General features: G+C 49.1%; 1 protein-coding gene across 12 annotated transcripts in view; it reads left to right on the top strand.

Annotated features, from left to right (window-relative positions):
- ptprc (protein tyrosine phosphatase receptor type C) overlaps window positions 1–14,541 on the top strand; it is a 521,790-nt gene that overhangs the window by 459,563 nt on the left and 47,686 nt on the right. For all 12 annotated transcript variants that reach the window (XM_072511439.1, XM_072511442.1, XM_072511435.1 and 9 more), the window contains 4 exons: window positions 3,160–3,268; window positions 10,690–10,724; window positions 10,831–10,940; window positions 13,499–13,589. In XM_072511439.1, the coding sequence (XP_072367540.1) occupies window positions 3,160–3,268; window positions 10,690–10,724; window positions 10,831–10,940; window positions 13,499–13,589 (345 nt within the window). The remainder of the gene's footprint in view (window positions 1–3,159; window positions 3,269–10,689; window positions 10,725–10,830; window positions 10,941–13,498; window positions 13,590–14,541) is intronic.

The raw sequence follows: 14,541 nt of genomic DNA, 5'->3' as shown, positions 1-14,541 counted from the left end.
CAGGTCCTGTAAGGCTTCCTTACTCTGCTGCTGGAACTTGCTTTTCAGGAATTCCACCAGCTGCCGAAGTGCCATTTGTGGCGGGCTTTGCAGGGAGTTCCCCCCGGCTCTGATGCCGAGTTCCGCACTGCTACCTAACGTCACTTAGTCACTTTTTTGGGCCCTGTGGAGTTTCTCTCCGGGCTAGCCCACACTTAGAATTATTTTCATCACTGGGGAGCTGAACCCGCTGGCCAGACCCGCTCCTCCGAGATCGGGCCACCATTTTGAAAGGGTGCCCTGATCTCCAAGTGGGCTTGCGCCCCCCCTCCCCCACCCATGGGCAATGTCACCCCTCTACACACATGGGCACTACCCCACCCCACCCCAAGTGATGACACCCTGCTATGGGCTCACTGAGGGCATCCCCTTTTCAGGCCTTCCAGCACCCCCTTTTGGGCCCCCCCTTCTGGGACCCCCACCCTTTACCCCCCCTCCCTCAACCTTCCGGAGGCCCATTCATACCCACTCTGCACCCATCCCCCACCCTTCATACCCCCGCCTCCCTCCTTTTACCGGCATGGCCCTCCTCAACCCCTGACCCTTTGGCGATGTGACTCTGACACCTGGGCACCCTGGCACTGCCAGCCTGGCACCCAGGAAGTGCTTTGTAGTGCCACCTGGGCACTTTGGCAGTGCCAAGGTGTCACAGTGGCAGTGCCAAGGTGTCACAGTGGCAGTGCCATGGTTCCTGGGTTCAAGTGGGAGAGTCAGAGGGTCAACCTGCTCTGTCCCTGACCACCTAGGGACCTCAGATGGTCCGGAAATAACCCTGGGTGCCATTCCGCCTTGTGGACCAGTACTGAACGGTGCCCAGCTGGGTTTTCCCTGGGGAGGTTGGTAAATGCCAGGCACATGATAGATCCCGAGTCAGAATGCCTAAGTGGTCCCACCCACTGTGGACAGCATCCTGATCACGAAGCCTCACGAGACCTGATAGATCTCGCGAGGTGTTCCGACTGTCGGGAAGCCCGCGGGAGGCTTCTCCTGACATCTTCTGGCCACATCGCACTGCCGTTCGTGCTCAACGCAGCCAGTATATCTCGCCCTAGAGCTCTTCATGTTAGGCCCGGGGGATACACTTCACAGCTCGTACAATTGCTTCTTTTGATTTGCGTTCATGTCTTGAATTTGGAGGTCCAGGGCACAATTTTAAGATTTGCAAACAGTACAAAATTTGGAAGTGTATGGGCAGAAAAATGGTAGATTGTATTCAATGCAGAGGTGTGCATTTTGGCTGAAATGAGAAAAAACAATACCTTTAAAGGTGCAAGGAGAGACTTGGGATTGCTTGCGCACAACTCTTAAGTGGATGGACAGGTTAGCAAAGCAGCTAATAAAGCAAATTAGATTTTGGGCTCTATTAACAGAGGCATGGGGAACAAACGTCGGGGAGTTATTCTAAACTTATATAACAAATGGAATATTGTGTCGAATTCTGGGACTTTGGGAAGGACGTGAAGGCTTTGGAGAGGCTACGGAAAAGATTTACTGGAATGGTTGGAGTAACGAGGATCAATAGTTACATGGATAGACTGGAGAAGCTGCAGTCATTGGCCAGGATGCTCCATTCAGAGATCACTCCACTACGCTGCCAGCGAGAACGGAGAATTTGGCGCTCAGCCAAATCTCGGCTCACTTACACGGGATCGGAGAATCTCACCGGCCTGAACAAACAGATCATCCCGGCCATTCGTTTCTCCAGAGCAGAGAAGGCTGAGAGGAGATTTGATGGAAGTATTTAAAATCATGAAGGATTTGGATAGGATAGCTAAAGAGTCAATAACCAGGGGGCATGGGTTTACGGTGATTGGCCCAGGGGGCAGGGGTTTACGGTGATTGGCCCAGGGGGCAGGGGTTTACGGTGATTGGCAAAAGAGCCAGAAACAACATGAGGAAAACCTTTTTTATGCGTGAATGTAATGCCCTACATATTGGGGTAGTGGAGACCAATTCAATAGTATCTTTCCAAGGGTAATTGGATTATTACCTGAAGGAGAAAACATTCTTAGATGAGGGGAAAGAAGTGGAACTGAGTGGATCACTCTTCAAAAGAGCTGGAACAGACTTGAGGGGCCAAATAGCCTCCTGTCTGCTGTATTATCTTATGATTCAGCAATAACAGTTATTGTGAACAAGATCACCTTGATCTTCACAAAATCGCCAGTTGACCATGTTGTTTAACATTGAGCAGATAACCAATCATCATGGCTCCATTGCCCCTGTCTTATCGAAAGACTGTTTGGCCATCTTGTTTCCAAATGTGTAGATAAAACAAGGTTTACAGGCATGAATCACACATCTTGCAACCCACATCTTGCACCTCAACAGGAAACAAACATCAATCATCCTTGCTTCAATACAAATCTACAAGCTATGAGTGACAGCAATGCAAAAACCTTAATCATCGGTGTTTAAAGCAAATCTGAATTCAATGCATATCTGTATAAGAATAGGTTATCTTATACAACTTCCAGTCAATGTTTCCAACCTCAGAGTTTCCTCATCAGCTACTGGGTCAACATCTGATTTCACCATGAGAGAAGTGGACACTTTTAATATTTTAGATGATCCAAGTTTTATTCACCACAAGTTGGATAACCCATGTCCTCATTGCACCCAATATCTGGGACTTTTTTACTCTGTATCCCAGTGTTTATGCTCTTCCCACTCTTTGGAGCTCCATTTTTGCTCCTCTATGTGTTAGAGGTTGTGGGTTTGGGCGAAGAGAAAGCGTTAGTGAGTTGCAGTAGTGCTTTCTGTAGATGGTGCACACTTCTGCCATGGTACTCCAGTGATAGAGGGAGTGGATGTTTAAGCCAGTGAATAGGGTGCTCTGCACCATTACAGCCGTCGTAGGCCAATGGTCTTCCTTTGTCTGTTTCTCCAACACATTCAGACTTCTAACAGTGTTCAAGACTCTTGGGTACCAAAATTAATGCACTGTTTGCCCATAATGAGCAGCATGAGGAAATTCTGACTATTGAGTATCCAAAGTTCCAAGTTACCATGCTAATATATGTTACACTGATAAGCACATCTTCCTACAGTAAAACATTTCCTGTGAGTAATGATCGAATTTGATGTTTTTAAGAGTAATGATAACATTTCATGTTGTAGACAATGACAAGGCATTAATTGGATTCCTGGTGTTCCTGATCATTACGACTTCAATAGCTCTGGCCATCGTACTCTACAAAATATACGTTTTGCAGAGGAAATCTTCAAGGTACTGTTTCATTCTGTTAAAATGGTTTAACCTATGCTTCGAATGACCTGTACCTCTCTACAAACCAATAAAATACTCCTGCAGAACAGAAATGGAGAACGGGAGGAAAAATACGACACCAGAAAGCATACTTTTCCTGAATGAATTGACATTTCCAGAAAGAAGTGTTGGGTTATGATAGGTTCTTTGGGAGTTTATTGGAGTGGATGTAATCTTGAATATTTTTCAAAGTTTGAATGCTAGCCATTTCCCTCCACCCATGGTTACACTTTCTCCTTCAAGCAAGAACATTTCATAATTGTGGTTACTATTACTCCGAGTTTGTCTGAGACCAGGCTGTGCATCTGCAAGTCAAGCACATGGACCAAGGGCGATAGCACAACGTTAGGCTTGACGGTTCTTTTTTGACTGGCACAGCCACGATGGGTTGAATGAACCTCTTCTGTGCTGTAAAATGCCTATATATTTTAGGCCTGCTTTGATTTTTAAAAAAATGTTGGTGTACCCAATTCACTTTTTTCCAATTAAGGGGCAATTTAGCGTGTTCAATCCACCTACCCTGCACATCTTTTGGTTGTGGAGGCAAAACTCACGCAAACACGGGGAGAATGTGCAAACTCCACACGGACAGTGACCCAGAGCCGGGATCGAACCTGGGACCTCGGCGCCGTGAGGCAACAAGCCTGCTTTGATTACCTAATTTTTCCCCCTGAGCTGAAGCACTTTAGTATACTGCAGCACCTGACACTGCTCATGCATTGTTCAGCTTCTGGCTACAGTGACAGGCATTTGGGAGCCAAACCTTAGAGTTGACCCTGCAGTGGAGAAAATTGTGGTTTAATTTCATTGTAATGTCAGCTTCCTCACATCTGAATGTGATTGATTGTACCTCACTTTCTGAATGAGATCCCCAGCTTTCTTGTGCTCATGTCTTGTATTTGCTGTGACAATTCAGTCACAAAGTCATCTGAAGACAGAATGGACATGCTCAATGGAGAAGTGTTAAGCTAGCAAATGAGCTTCGAGTTAAAATGCAAGGGGTAGATTTTCCAGTGGTAGTCAGAACCCGGATGTCAGGATCAAATCTGGGTCCGGACCCTGGGCTGTGTCGGAACTAATTGCCGAAAATTATTTTGGCTGCTTGAGCCAATAAATAGCCAGAGGACACACTTGTCATCCAATGATAGATATTGGGCTGGCTCCCAAAGCCAGAGAAACTGTAGGCAGTCAGTAAACCAGCACTGAATTAACTGCAGCCTGCCTTTGCAAATAAGGGAATGAGAAGGTGACTTCATCTTGAGGTGCCCTCTGAGCACTTTTGACAAATCCATAGGAAAGAAAGAGGCCACCAATGAGGAGGGAAAATAGCTGTGGCTGAGTAGTGATGGCAGCTGCATGGGAGCTGCAATGTGATCCTGGTGCATTGGCTCTCGGTTCTGTTGCTGGGAGGCTGCATCCACAGTGTCTGATGTGCTCTCAGCACCATGAGGGCACCACAAGTGGAAAATTCCAGTTGCCCACTGATTAATGGCCTTAATGGGCCTCAGAATAGATTTAACAAGCTAACCAATGCCATTCAGTGCTTGATGCAGCCTCCAGGAAAATAACAAAGCATCAGGGGTCTCTGTCCAGCGACGGCAGAATTGTAGATCGCAATCGGACAGAGAATCAGCCGAAAATAGAGGTTGGTGCCAGGTTCCCAACAGAATGCCATACCTCCAACACCTGTGTTCCACGCCGCGTGCAAGAGTGGGCATGCAGATTGTACAGTTTCGGCCATTAGCATGACCTTACCGGGCCCAAACCGGTATTCTCCAGCCTTCCTTGATGCTCCACCTCCTCCAGGTGGAAGTGACAATGGCGTGGTTCACTTGTGGTATTTAAAATCAGGAAACTGGCACTGTGGTTGATGAGATGAGAGAGGAGGTCAACCAAGTTACCAAAAGGTGCAACACTGGGCTGACAGTTCTGCCGGTGGCTGAGGGGCGTCTGGCAAGGCCGGGGGGACTGGCAGGGGGCGACCAGGGGATGGGCCATGGATTCCAGGTGTCCAGGCAGGGACTGCCATTGCTGGGGCCTGCAATCAGCTATCTGGCTGCACATCCGACTGACTGTCCACTGTGGCCTATACATGTGTAGAGCGGCACTGGCTGCATTGGTGCCCCCTCCCACATCCCTCAGGCCACCCTCACCGGCGCCCACAGACCTCAACCACGCCATCAATGCAATGGGTGTGGCCCTGTGCAGCCCGTGTCCCAGCAGGTGTTGGCGCACCTTAGTGCGCCCATCCAAGGCATTGCCCCACTGCAGTGGCAGCAGGAGAGCTGAGGAGCGTGCCCGACCAGCGGATGCAAGTACCCTGGGCGTCGATACCCAAGTTGGCACACTGCCCCTTGCAGTGCATTTGTCTCACCAGTGATACCACCAGTTAGCTCCGCCCCACAGGACCGCCAGCTGTTACCAAGCTCTGCCTGCCCACTGCATCTCTGCACCCAGATAAGTAGACACCACCGGTGCGTCACACAAAGGATCCACAGCACACCGCAGCTAAGGTCCTAACAGGTGCCCACCCTCTTGGTTGAGTCCCACCCGTGGGCCCTGCTGCACGTCACCAAGCATGGTTCCAGTTGGTGACGCACTGCACCCCTGCCCCCGCAACCTGGTGCCACCCTGATGGCAGAGTATACCATGGCCCACTCAAGGAGGACGCCACAGATGGGTGCAGGACAGAGGCAGGTGGTGGGGTCAGAATCCCCCGGGGCCAAGGATGCAGTGCAGGGGAAGGGATGGGAGGCTGGGTGTTAGGGGGACACATGCGGCGGGGCAGTGGCTGCAGTGCAAGCCAGGGCCACCGTGCAGCTGGTGGACCTTGTTGAGCACGGGAGTGCTTACCACACTAGTATGTCTGCTCTTTACCCCCTGCAGAAAATGGATATTGATATCGAGCCAGGGGTGGTTGGCATCTGCCTAGCCACCGCAGTCCTGGTGGATGCACTGAGGCTGCACAAGCAGGAGCTGCTCGGGGAAGATCCTGCGAAACAACAGCCTGCCCCACAGAAGGAGGGCCAGCAGATACAGATGGGAAGCCAGCCGCCCAACAGGCTGAAGAGGAGGTGGGACAGAGATGTTGCATTGTCCTCTCATGTAAGGACCCGCTGGACCGAGCGTGCCGCCACCAACTGTGTCTGAGCAGTGAGACCATGAGACATCTGTGTCAGATCATGGCGCATCTGGAGCCGTGGGGATATGGGTGACCTCACACGCTCCGGTGGCCGTCAAGGTGACAGTCTCCATGAACCTCTTTGCAACAGCTTTCTTCCAGACGCTGAGTGGGCACGTGTCTGGGATCTCCCAGACCTCTGTGCACAGGTGCATCAGTGCTGTTACAGAGGCTCTGTATGCCTGGGCAGCCACAGCAAGCCGCACAATGCATACAGCATGGCCACCACACATGGGATAATCTGATCGCCTCCAGGTTCGCTGGTTAGGGGGCCTGACCAACTGAAGCTCAAAGATCCCGTCCCACCCCCACCCCTGCACGGCACCCCCCTCCCCCACAATGCATGCGCCAGGGCCGACAGACACGGGACAATCTCATCCTTCCAGGTTTGCCGACTAGGGGGGCCTGGCCACCTGCAGCTCAAGCACCACCACCTCACCCAACATCTGGGTCCAGGGAGGGGAGGAGGTGGGTGGGCAGGGTCCGGGGGTGGGGGGGGACGGTTGGGAATTGTGGAGGTGTGCAGTGGTGGGTCACTCAGTGGGCAGGCCATACCTCATGGCGCCCCCACATATCTGGCCCCATGCCCTGTTGCCTCCGAGGGTGGTCGTTGGTGTGGCTTCCGACTGCCTAGGGGGGCCTGGCCCATTTCCGCCTCCAACACCTGTACGCCCCAGCCCATCCCTCACACCCTTCAGACAGAAGACCAAGGCAGATTGGAACTTCGGTGAACTTGTGTTTATTGTGATATATACAGGTATTCTGCCCTGGCAACTATCGCTAGCCTTTCTGCTTCACCCGTGCCAACTTAATTGGTGCCTAACTTTAGAACCTTACGTACCCTAATGCTCCTTCTCGTGGGTTCCCCAGGCGGTACATCAGAAATGGAGATGGCCTGCTGCCTATCACCTCCTGTGAGCTGAGTCCTCTTTGGCAGCCGTCCTCTGGAGCAACTAAGCCCGGATGGGCCTGGCAGTCTTCCAGGTGTCCCAGGTGGTGTGGTGTCACCCTGTTCTACCCACTACCCATCGGATGCACCAGGGTCAGGTGGTGGTGGGAGGGGGGGGGGGGATTCAGAGGTGCTGCGGTGTACCGGTACCTCCCCTGTGGACATCACCATCAGGGGCCATCCTGTGCTGCCCACTGCCCATCGGATGTGCCAGGGAAAGGTGTGGGGGGATTCAAAGGTGCTGAGTATTTCAATACCTCCGCTCTGGCAAGGGCCTCATCACGTCCTCCTCTCTTGGGGTGCCGATGGCCCCTGGGCTACTCCTTGAGATAGTGTTGTGACCAGAGCGAGCTCCGAGGGCTCTCTGCTACCTGGGCGCTGCCAGTCCTGGAGGCCCGCGGTCATCTCAGCCAGGGTCTCAATGTTCGTGGCCATGGAGCACAGGGACTGTGCCCCGTCCCTCTGGGACTGTGCCTCATCCCTCTGGGACTGTGCTCCGTCCCTCTATGACTGGCTCAGGTCAACCAATGCCCTCAACATCTGCAGCCATGACCTGTTGTGATTCAACCAAGCTCTGGTGCGCCGCTGCAATGCCCATGTTGCTCTGGTACATGGCTGCCTGTAACATGGCCACCTTGTCCTGACCCTCGGCCACTGCCCACACAGAGTGCCCCAGGCCTTGGACTCCCTGACCCATGGCCGATACCTTCGCACTCACGGCTCCACCACTCCCTTGCAGTGTTGGCCTGGGTGGAATGAGCAGTCGGCACATCCTCCTGTTCTGGCAGGCGGTTGGACTCCTCCAACTGCACCTGCAGGCGCTGGATGGTTGCTGACACCCCCTCATGTAGTCCTGGCTCTGCGTCTGCATCGCCAACATCGATGGGGCTGCCCATTCCAGAAGCCCGAGACCCGTCTGGGCGGCCGCTAATCCCAGGGGTCAGGCTTCCCTCTGACTGTCCACCCCCTCGGGGGTTCCTACCTCCACCTGATGTACCGCAGCACGTGTGTGGTGCGCACCAGATAAGTATCCCAGGAGCCTCTTCGCTAACATGCCCAACCAAGGTGAGTGTCTCTGGGATGGTGGAAGGTGCTGGTGTCAGCAGTGATGAGAAGGCAGTGTTGCCCCCGGACATGTGCGTCTTGGGGTTGAGGCAGGGGCGAGGGACCCCAGATGGACCAGCCTCGTGGCCAGGTGATCCTGCAAGACAAAAGACACGACGCATGGTTAGAGATCGCATGTAGTCATGGTACGTGGAGGAGAGGTGTCACACGTGCCATAGAGATGTTGCATTTCATTGGGGGTTCACTTGCGCCTCCATTGCCGTCCTCCACCTCAGTGACTGCCTGGTCTCCAACCTTGCCAACCAGGTCCAGCGCCCTTTGCTTTGTAATGGTACGGTAGTGGTGGTGACTTACCCTTGCACCTTGAGAGGTTGTGCAGCTTCCTGCACTGTTGCCTGGTCCTGTCAGTGGGGCTCATGGCAGCCTCTGCCACCTACGCCCAGGATTGGTTGACAACTGCGGCTGGCAACTGTCTCCCCACCACAAGGAACATGATGTCCCACTCTCCTCCATGGCAGCCAGCAACATCTTCAGCTCTGTATCTGCGAATCTCAGTGCTGCCCTCCGGGGTGGCATATTTTTGGCTGGAATGAGAGTGTGTGGGGAGTGGAGTGCTTATATGCAGCTCCACTCTCTAGCGCCAATCCCGACGGCAGCGAATCCACACCAGCATTTGCTGGAATTGCACTAGGCCCACGTGGTGCCGGTGCATCGTCCATTAGCATGTCCTGAATAGCTCCGGGACCCACGATTCAGTCTCTGCGTCGGCACTTTGTCTCTGAAACGGAGAATCTCGCCACAGGACTATGCCGGGGAAATGGCAACCCCACCGGTATAAGCAAATTCCACAGCTGTCCTCCTCTATTCCCCTCTCCATATCAGCACTAAAATCATGCCCTGAGTTACTGTTTAAGAGATGTCAGGATTACTGTGTATAGAACTGAATTCAATGGATTGGAAACATTCCCCTTTTTTCAGGAGCAGACAGTGAATTCCTTATGGCAGAAGTGATTTTTTACATCTGATTTTTAATTAGACTGCAAAAGTGGAAACTTCCAGTCTGACCAACATCAATGCAAAGTAAGGTTGCAGTGGGATAGTGAGTCCAACACTCAAGAGGAACTCAGCATAATATGATGTGACAAAGTTCCAGCTTCATCATTCTCTTGGGTGGTTTATAATATTCTTCTCAAGGTGAATGCTGTCAGTGCTGGGGAACTGAATGCTTTTTAACACTTTACACCTGTTCTCGGCATTAAGAACCCGCAACACCGCTATAAAAATACACGGTAGCATTGTGGATAGCACAATTGCTTCACAGCTCCAGGGCACCAGGTTCGATTCCGGCTTGGGTCACTGTCTGTGCGGAGTCTGCACATCCCCTCCGTGTGTGCGTGGGTTTCCTCCGGGTGCTCCGGTTTCCTCCCACAGTCCAAAGATGTGCAGGTTAGGTGGATTGGCCATGATAAATTGTTCTTAGTGTCCAAAATTGCCCTTAGTGTTGGGTGGGGTTCCTGGATTATGGGGATAGGGTGGAGGTGTTGACCTTGGGTAGAGTGGTCTTTCCAAGAGCCGGTGCAGACTTGATGGGTTGAATGGCCTCCTTCTGCACTGTAATTTCTATGAAAAACTTGGAGTATTCCACCTCAGAAATGTGGTGGAATTCCAATTTTGGAAAGAAACTCCACCGGGGCGTTGCAGCATTTTATTTCCCCAACCAGGCATGGTTTTGGACTTGTACAGTCTGTGAAATGAGCATAAGTTAGTACTTAGCCACGGTTGACATGAGATTGTGACTACAACTATATCAGCCAGAACTTTACTCTGGGACTCAAAATCTGCTTCCAGAAGGGAAAAGAGAGCGAAAACATTCAGTCTACTCATCCCTCCATTTTCAAACAGACTCGGTTAACTCCATTTAATGTAAATATGTTATTGGTTGTCGGCAAATTAACAGAAGAACCAGGGAAAAATCGCATTATCATTACATTTAACTGAATATTTTTGGATATAAGTGGCATGCCTTCGAGAAGTTTGAACAAGTGCAGTGCAACATTATCATAGTGCATCTTATTATGATGCAGAAGTTATGTAAGGTATCAATGCAATGTATGTTAATGAATGGTATTTTGTCTTTAAATCTGTCAATGATGCACAACTATTTTGTTCTTGTTCTATTCTAAATAGACATTCTGAAGAGTCTGTGGAACTCATCGAACACGGTCAGTTGCCTTACTTTCCATTTAACTTTTTCAATGCAGCATTGTATATAAATTCCCACTGAGGAAATACATTCACAGCTTTAATGTCATCGATCATTCCTCGCAGATGATGAAAAGCAGCTACTGAATGTGGAGCCCATCCTCGCAGAACACCTGATTGACGAGTACAGGAGAAAACACGCTGATGAATCAAGATTATTTTTAGCAGAGTTCCAAGTATGTGTACTTGGTGAATCATTGCCTTCCCAAGATTGCAATGGTTTAATCTTTCATTTTTGAATTGCTTTCACATGTTGAGCGGTCGATAAATGCGGTTTGAAAGGCAGGAAAGGATTGAGGAGAGGTAATTGTTTATAATCTCAGTTCGGATGTGAGCCAGAAAGGGAGGTGACTGCTCAAGAGTTTTGGTGCCGGTGAAATTAAAATAACAGGGAAGAAATTAGGAAAAATAATTTGCAATTATATTTAGCCTTGAACAACCTCAAGCCATCCCAAGCACTATAAAACAAATGAAGTGCTTTTCAAAATGCAGTCACTGTTTTCATGCAGGACAAGTAGTTTTCACAGAGCAGATACATAGAAGATAGGAGCAGGAGGAGGCCTTTTGGCCCTTCGAGCTTGCTCCGCCATTTATCACGATCATGGCTGATCATCCAACTCAATTGTCCAATCCTGCTTTCTCCACATAGCCTTTGATCCCATTCTTCCCAAGTGCTATATCTAGCCGCCTCTTGAATATATTCAATGATTTTGCATCGACTGCTTCCTGTGGTAATGAATTCCACAGGCTCACCACTCTTTGGGTGAAGAAATGTCTCCTCATCTCTGTCCGAAATGGTTTACCCTGAATCCTCAGGCTGTGACCCCTGGTTCTGGACACACTCATCATTGGTAACATCTTCCCTGCATCTACCCTGTCTAGTCCTGTTAGAATTTTATAAGTCTCGATGAGATCCCCCCTCGTTCTTCTGAACCCCAGCAAAAACAATCCCAACCTAGTCAATCTCTCCTCATATGACAGTCGCTGCACTCCCTCGAGAGCCAGAACATCCTTCCTCAGAGAAGGAGACCAAAACTGCAGACAATACTCCAGGTGTATTTTTGGCAATATTAATACGTGGTATTAACCAGTACATCAGGGAGAATTTACTGTACTTCTTCAAGGAGTGTCAAGCAATCTCTAACCACCAGTTGAAAGGATAGTCAGGTACCTGACTTAATGTTCATTCCCTTGACTGCACCATCAGGTCTGACCGCTCCAATCCCACCATCTCACTCACAGACCAGCAGCAAGACGTGGACAATAATCCAGGCTTGGACTGACAAGTGGCAAATAACATTTGTACCACACAAGTGCCAGGCAATGACCATCTCCAATAAGAGAGAATCAAACCATCGCCCCTTGACATTCATTGGCATTACCATCACTCAATCCCCCACAATCAACATTCTAGGGATTAGCATTGACCAGAAACTGAAGAGACCTCGCCATGTAAATACTGTGGCTACAAGAACAGGTCAGAGGCTAGGAATCCTGCTGTGCGTAGCTCACCTCCTGACTCCTCAAAGCCTGTCCACCATCCACAAGGTACAAGTCAGGAGTGTAATGGAATACTCCCTACTTGTCTGGATGAATGCAGCTCCAACAAGAAGCTCAACACCATCCAGGCCAAACCAGCCTGCTTGATTGGCAACCCTTCCACAAACATACAAACGCTCCACCACCGACGCACAGTTGCAGCCGTGTGTACCATCTCCAAGATTTCATAGAATTTACAGTGCAGAAGGGGGCCATTCGGCCCATCGAGTCTGCACCGGCTCTTGGAAAGAGCACCCTACCCAAGCCCACACCACCCTATCCCCATAACCCAGTAACCCCACTCAACCAACACTAAGGGCAATTTAGCCTGGCCAATCCACCTAACCTGCACATCTTTGGACTGTGAGAGGAAACCGGAGCACCTGGAGGAAACCCACGCACACACGGGGAGAACGTGCAGACTCCGCACAGACAGTGACCCAGCCGGGAATCGAACCTGGGACCCTGGAGCTGTGAAGCAATTGCGCTAACCACTATGCTACCGTGCTGCCCCATATTGACCAGTACATCAGGGAGATGCACTATATGAACTCACCAAGACTCCTTAAGCAGCATCCTCCAAACCCACAACCACTGCCATCTGGAAGGACAAGGGCAGCAAATACATGGGAGCACCACCACCTGGAAGTTTCCTTTACAAGTGACTCACTATCCTGACCTGGAAATATATCGCCGTTCCTTCGCTATCGCTGGGTCAAAATCCCGGAACTCACTCCCTAACAGCGCAGTGGGTGCACCTACACCACATGGACTGCAGCGGTTCAAGAAGGAAGCTCACCACCACCTTCTTGAGGGTAAAAAGGGATGAGAAACAAATACTGGCCTAGCCAGCGAAGCCCACATCCTTAAAAAAAATTGGTTTTAAAAAAGAATCTACTTTAGATGAACAATGAGAAACTTTCTTCATGCCTTTTAATGCAACATCAGTCTACATATCAAAAGTCCTGAAATTCGCCTTGTGTATCCCATCTCCCTATCCCAAACTCTCACTCTCCACTCCATCAAATGCAAACTGAGTGGTTCTGTGAAAGATTTGTTCTATCAGCCTGATGGTGAAGGTGACAATTATTCACATTATAATAACAATGATACACCAGAACTGAGCTGTGGGCCAAATTATAAATGTTATCAGTGGGGAAGAAAGGATTAAATATTTTTGATATTATTATTACAGAGCATTCCGAGGGTCTTCAGCAAATTTAATTCAAAGGAGGCACGGCGAGGTTGTAATTCAAACAAGAACCGATATATTGACATCCTACCTTGTGAGTATCAATGGAATGTACTAACAAGGTGAAGCTGTCTCTCTAAATGATATGCTATTAGTTGAAGGGAAACTGCATCGAATAATTCAATATTGAAATAATACCAAGTGTTTTGAGGAGAAAGCTAAAGAAAGATGACAGATTCACACCTTGTCCAGACCAAGGCAGCAGCTGTTTTATTTTAATTCACTGCCAGGTATCATTTATCCTTCTTTTCTTGAGCAATCATTCATCCTGGGTTTTTTTTAAAGGTAAACATTCTTTGGTAAATTAGCGTATATTTAATATCTACTTGTGATGCAGTAAAAATGTTTATTTCATCAAACGTAAAGCATGTTCAAATTGTGATTCTGTGCTTTGCGGGTGGTGTGTTGACCATGCAAATGAAAATTCCCAGGCAATTTGTTAGTCACAGCTCCAGGAGTCGGGTGCACATTGTGGATCCACTGTAGATTATAGATTTTATTAAATGGTCAGAAGTTGCACTTGCTCCTCCAATGTGCTTCAACATCATCTGCTATCTTTCCACAATTACTTGAAACTACACTTTTCATTTAGGAAAGATATCTTTATTAGTGTCACAAGTGCAATGATATGTATATAGTCAGATTAGTGAAGGGTTGATAATTACATCTGTGTAAATCAAACACTAGAGGGCGTTAGCACTTCTCTGTATTTAAGTCAGACTCTGAGGGAATTCTGGGAATAGCATAAGGAGAAAGCATGGTGAAAGCATAAGAAGAAGATTAGAGTACACGGAGTTAACACGAGGTTCGATCATAATGTAGTTAGTGACTATTTAAATTATTGAGTACTGTAAGACAGATTCAATGTTACTTAATTATTATCTGTAGCTCAGTAGAGTGTGCGAACTTCATTTAATTAGTAGTGTAATAATTAATTTTGTTTCAATATTTTGATTGATATATTCTTTGTCAACACCACATCGGAT

Source organism: Scyliorhinus torazame, chromosome 7 (genome assembly GCF_047496885.1).
Source record: "Scyliorhinus torazame isolate Kashiwa2021f chromosome 7, sScyTor2.1, whole genome shotgun sequence".
Taxonomy (NCBI): Eukaryota; Metazoa; Chordata; class Chondrichthyes; order Carcharhiniformes; family Scyliorhinidae; genus Scyliorhinus; species Scyliorhinus torazame.
This window is presented reverse-complemented; position numbering and strand designations above follow the sequence as displayed.